Below are 6,012 nucleotides of genomic sequence, written 5' to 3' on the forward strand. Positions count from 1 at the left end.
TGTTCTTCTTCATAGATCATAGATGTTTGTGCGCAGACTGAGCAAATCACACCGCGTACAGATTAAACTACCAAATCCGTCGATGATGATTTCATCAATCACTAACATAGTTGTTGTCGCCCACATGATCGTTTAGGTGCCAAGGTGCGCTCGGGTCACGTCCCTCCATGCGCGCTCTGCTAGCGGTTGGGGCCGGTGCACAACCCGACAACCGTATGCAGTGTCACGTGTTATCACACACGTGTTAACATAAGGAAACATATATGTAACTTACTAATCATCGCACACGAGTACTCCCATACACATCGTGTGCGATACTCCTAGTCACCGCAAGCAACTAGTTTTCATTTTGCAAAGTTTTTTCTACACACAGAATCACACACGAATTAACGGTAGTAACCGCCCGTGTTATATTTTCTCATCGCAAACAGTTCATCCGAGTGGGCTGTTTGCCTCGTATCACACACATCTTGTTTACACGAATCGTTTGTGTTCTTTTGGCTCATCGTAAACAGTTCATCTATGTGAACTGTATGCCGCATATCATACATCTTGTTAAACTGAACCGTTTCTGTTGTGTTTCCTAATAAGAAACAGTTTTTCCGAGTGAACCGTATGTCGTATATCGCACATACCTTGATCTGGCTGACCGTTTCTATTGCATTCCTTAATAGCAAATAATTCATCCGAGCGAACTGTATTCCGTATATCGCACACACCTTGATATAACTGCCCGTTTCTGTTGTTCTGCCTCATCGCAAACAGTTCTTATGGATTAACCGTATATCACGCATCGCACATGCAAGTATAATATGAACCGTGTTTGATTTCTCCGCCATCGCAAACATTTTGCATCCTTTTTTAATGTTTTTACATCACCGTTTGCGATTCATACATCACACACGGTTTCGTCAAAGGGTCTCTGATTATAGTGTCGCGTTAGCAGCATCCTGCAGTAGTGAATATCTGAGGTTTGTAAACAAAGATTGAGCTATTGCTAATCTAGCTTCAAAGTAAAGGAAACTATATGTCAGATTTATGTCTTTTCATGGTTAGGAAAGTGAAGCAATGTCTCCAACTCGATAAGAATCATTATGTCATCAACATACTACAAGTCGAAATCTCTCATGGATCAAATGGGATACTACGCGCGCCCAACTCGCCGATTCGAGGATGATTGATTGTGCATCTAGACCACAAAGGCTTGCCTTGGGGCACCCCACATGCATCGTTGATTGCGATTGCACTCCAAAGACCAAAAACATAGCATGATGTATGTGTCGAAACTTTTACACAACTAAACTACACCTTCCATGGACATCTATGTTAACACGGGTTTCTCCAATCTTTTGACCGTAGTTGTGCTTGTACTATTTACTTCTAAGATTCTAAGTGTCTTGGGTTTCTCCTCTTGTTTGTTTTCACTTTTATAGTAGTGGCATATGTGCTTGTACCATCAGTTTATCTTGTTATATCCTACTTTAATTTCCCACTTTAATTTTATATGAGGAAAATGTTTAGTTTAAGCCAAATGATTTTCGTCTCTCGGAAACAACCTCCTTCTTACCACACATGTCCCACATGGGCCTCACAGCTCGCACGCCTTAAACAACCCCTCTCGTTCCCCACCGCAAAATTCTTCTCTTCTCTTCTCTCGATTCCTCTTGTTCCTTCGTCTATCTCTTTAACCGAGGCAATAGTAAGATGCTGCTTTGTGCATGGACACGACGGAGGAGTTGCCCACCCGCTCCTTGCTGTGAGATCCCGCCACCTCTCCGCTCTGATGTCGCATGAGAAGGCTTCGTCGGCGAGCGGCGCTGACTGCGGCCACTACACGAAAGTGGCTAGGATGCTGCTAGCCGTACAAGCTACTCCACGGGACAAGTGACGACGGATGACCGCTGCATCGCATCTTCGGTGGTGTCGACGACCACTTCATCACGGCATCGACGACTGCTGCATCGCAACTCCGGCGGTCGCTACTGTGGTGGAACTTTCCCAGGAAGTCTAGTGCTACGATGAATGTTCGCGCGCGGGGGGGGGGGGGGAGGGGGATGACCGGTGGTACGATGGAGCTCCGCCGGGGTCGTCGAGTGCTTCATTGAAGCTTCGTCGAAGGGCCGCCGGTGCTGCGGTAGAGCTCTGCCGAGGCCGTCTAGTGCTGCATTGGAGGTTTGTTCAAGGGAGGCCGGTGCTGCGATGGAGGTTCGCCGAGGCTATCCAGTGCTGCATTAGCGTTTTGTTGGAGGGTCATCGATGCTGCGAGGTTCGACGAGGCCGTCTAGTGCTGCATTGGAGCATTATCGGAGGGCGCTGAAGCTCCACCGAAGCTGCAATGGAGCACCGTCAGATGCCGTCTGTGCTGCTTGGTGCATCAGAGTTGTTGGGAGCCGCAGTAGGAGGCTGGGAGCTGGTTGATCGTACGGCTGCAAAGCATCCTATCAAGCGGCTCTGATGACAACTTAAAACTGAATCAAATCATCCTACTAACCCGTAGCACTTGCCTTTACTTATACGTTTGATGCAGGCTAGTGCATGTTGTACTTGCTTTTAGAGCATCTCCAACATCGGCGTCAAAAACTCGTGCACGCGGTAAACAGGACTTTTAGCGCGCGCTCCAGCTGACGCAACAAAAAAGCGCACGGTAAACTATTGCGCGCACGGGGGAGAAAGCGGGCAGCCGCGCGCCACAAGTGACGACGGATGACCGCTGCATCGCATCTTCGGTGGTGTCGACGACCACTGCATCACGACATCGACGACTGCTGCATCGCAACTCCGGCGGTCGCTACTGTGGTGGAACTTTCCCGGGAAGTCTAGTGCTAAGATGAATGTTCGCGCGGGGGGGGGGGGGGAGGGGGGATGACCGGTGGTACGATGGAGCTCCGCCGGGGTCGTCGAGTGCTTCATTGAAGCTTCGTCGAAGGGCCGCCGGTGCTGCGGTAGAGCTCTGCCGAGGCCGTCTAGTGCTGCATTGGAGGTTTGTTCGAGGGAGGCCGGTGCTGCGATGTTGGTCCGCCGAGGCTATCCAGTGCTGCATTAGCGTTTTGTTGGAGGGTCGTCGATGCTGCGAGGTTCGACGAGGCCGTCTAGTGCTGCATTGGAGCATTATCGGAGGGCGCTGAAGCTCCACCGAAGCTGCAATGGAGCACCGTCAGATGCCGTCTATGCTGCTTGGTGCATCAAAGTTGTTGGGAGCCGCAGTAGGAGGCTGGGAGCTGGTTGATCGTACGGCTGCAAAGCATCCTATCAAGCGGCTCTGATGACAGCTTAAAACTGAATCAAATCATCCTACTAACCCGTAGCACTTACCTTTACTTATACGTTTGATGCAGGCTGGTGCATGTTGTACTTGCTTTTAGAGCATCTCCAACATCGGCGTCAAAAACGCGTGCACGCGGTAAACAGGACTTTTAGCGCGCGCTTCAGCTGACGCGACAAAAAAGCACGCGGTAAACTATTGCGCGCACGGGGGAGAAAGCGGGCAGCCGCGCGCCACATTTGGCGCACCGCTTTCAGCGCGCGTATAAAATGCCGCGCCCGCCACGCGGCTGCCCATAGCCACGCACCCTCTTCATGTTTCCTCGCCGCTGTCTCTACCGCTCCCGCTCCCTCGCCGCTGTCTCTCTCGCTCCCTCGCCGCTCCCTCTGCCACCATGCCGCCGCGCTGCCGTGGATCCTCGGGCTACCACGGCGTCCGCGAGCGCCCCTTGGGTGTCTACTACGCCGAGATCAGGTCCGACGACGTCCGCCTCGGTCTCGGCACCTTCGAAACCTCGCACGAGGCCGCCCGCGTGTACGATGCGGTGTCGTGGCGCCTAGGGAGGCCTCGTGCACTAATGAACTTCCACGACGTCTACACGCGCGAGCAGGCGCAGGCCCTTGCCCCTCCGCCTCGTCTACTATCACACCAGGACCGTCAGGAGCACCGTTGGCAGCAGCGCCGACTCCTCGTCGCCAATGAGGACGAGCGAGCCATGGCGGAGTGGCGCGGGCGCCACCTGGAGGACGTCGCCGCCGAGAACGCCTTCTGGGCGGAGAGGACGACAAGGCGTCGCGAGGAGCGGCAGGACAGGAGTCGGCACAAGTTACTCGCTATATCGTAGTGTGTGGCCGTCAACAACGGTGGGGCGTCCATCTTCACTTCTGACGATGAACGTTGGGAGGACGCATGGCTATCTACCTCGGACAGCATCCACAGTGACGACTCGAAGTAGTTTTATCTATCTAGTTTTACTTCGTGTTGGACTACTTTATTATCTATGTGTTGGACTAGTTTATTATATATGTGTTAGACTAGTTTCATTATCTATATGTATTATATATTATCTATATTATCAATATGTTTTGTTGAGCATAATGACTATACATTGACTATATATTGACTATTTATTGGGTGTTGGACAAGTTTTAGGTGTGTGTTTGGAGCGGCTGCTGGAGCACCGCACGCGCTAAAGTATGCTGCAACCGCTGGAGCCGGCGTTCGTCGGCACCCTAAAAAAATCTAACCGCGCGTTGTAAATCTGTTTTTTTGGGCTCCGGTCGAAGCGTGCCTATTAGAGATGCTGTTACTCCATCCGTTTTATAATATATATAAAAAAGATGACACACGAAGTAAGTACAACACATGAACAAACCTGTTCGTTTCCTTGAAAAAATGTAAAATAAAACATGTTTCTCCTCTACACGAAGAGACCAAACATACCAGCAATTAATCAACCCTAGAGTACAGAGATGATCAAGTGTCATCAATTCATTATGCCCATGCACCATATAAACTCGAGAACCATTGATCACGCTGTCCCTGAGTCCATGGCATGCCATAAAACGAACAACAACCAAGCCAATCAGAGCTTAGCGTGGTCGCGGCAGTCCTGGCCTCGGATGTCCATGTCCGGGAAGCCGACGACGATGTGGCAGTCAGAGTAGGCGACGATGTTAAGCTTGAACACGCCCAGGACTGCCACCCTCCCCGGGATCCTGGCGCTGGCGTCCAGCGGCAGCGACCCGGCCTCGATGTCCCTGATCAGCTGCGCCATGTCCTTGGTGAAGCTGGCGGTGAGCACCGTCATCTCCAGCTGCACGATCCCGTCCCCCTTGCTAGGGATGCGCCCGGGGTCGACCTGGGCGTCGCCGACGTGGGCGCCCCGGTACCAGAGGCCGGTGGTGCCGGAGGCGTAGGAGAAAGAGGCCGGGTTGGGGTTGTGCACGGCCACGGTGAGCAGCAGCGTGAAGTTGGGCTGGGTGAGGCTTGGGGCGAGGCCGACGAAGCGGGTGGAGAGCAGACGCGTGGTGGGGTCGCGCACGCGGAACACGGTGAGGAAGAGGACGAGGAGGGTGGCGCCGAGGAGCAGGAGCACGCCGAGGGTTACCAGGGCGCAGATGCAGATGCAGCGGCGGCGCCGGCGGCGTCTCAGGCGGTGGAGGCCGGCCTCGTCCGCGGGTTTGGCGTCGGGGGCGGGCGCTGTGTGGGTCGGGAGGCCGCACGCTGGGGCTGTGGAGGCCATTGCGAACGTTTGAGCCCTGCAAGAGATGATCGAATGGGCTGGTGATCGAGCTGTAGTGGAAAGTGAGCGAGGTTACAGAGAAGCTATAACTAGGAGAGAATTGAAAATGAATTGGACTTGTTTGACGGCGGATGATGCCGTACGGACATGAAGCAATGCATCCAGCTAGCAGTATTGTGATGAATTCTCGGCTGCTTATTGTTCATTTGTTTAATCATTCATAAACTGGGCGACAACACGGCGGACGTGTTGATTACGGGATGCGCCCGGCCGGTTATTCTATCACTTGATTTACATGGGTTTAACCGCTCGTGATCGTGTGACTAAATCTTTCCCTAATAATAAAGCGAATTCGGTTTCTAGTCGTCCATCATGGAGATTACCCTTAAAGTTTGCATTTATTACCCACCATGCCACCGCTAAGTAATAGAAAACGTTTCAAAAAGCAAAAAAATCTTAGACTGGCCCGGCCCATGTAAAAACCTCTTATATTACGCTTTGCATG

The 6,012-nt window shown here is 52.2% G+C and overlaps 1 protein-coding gene across 1 annotated transcript; it reads right to left on the reverse strand.

Annotated features, from left to right (window-relative positions):
* Positions 1 to 4,847: 4,847 nt before the first annotated feature.
* Positions 4,848 to 5,507, reverse strand: LOC123408618. Its single transcript, XM_045101679.1, has one exon. It carries the CDS (start codon positions 5,505 to 5,507, stop codon positions 4,848 to 4,850), a length of 660 nt encoding a protein of 219 aa, XP_044957614.1.
* Between the last annotated feature and the right edge of the window lie 505 nt (positions 5,508 to 6,012).

Source organism: Hordeum vulgare, chromosome 7H, assembly GCF_904849725.1.
Source record: "Hordeum vulgare subsp. vulgare chromosome 7H, MorexV3_pseudomolecules_assembly, whole genome shotgun sequence".
Taxonomy (NCBI): Eukaryota; Viridiplantae; Streptophyta; class Magnoliopsida; order Poales; family Poaceae; genus Hordeum; species Hordeum vulgare.

Coding starts and splice junctions, on each gene's coding strand:
- LOC123408618 (XM_045101679.1), bottom strand. CDS start 5,507: ATGGCCTCCACAGCCCCAGCGTGCGGCCTCCCGACCCACACAGCGCCC.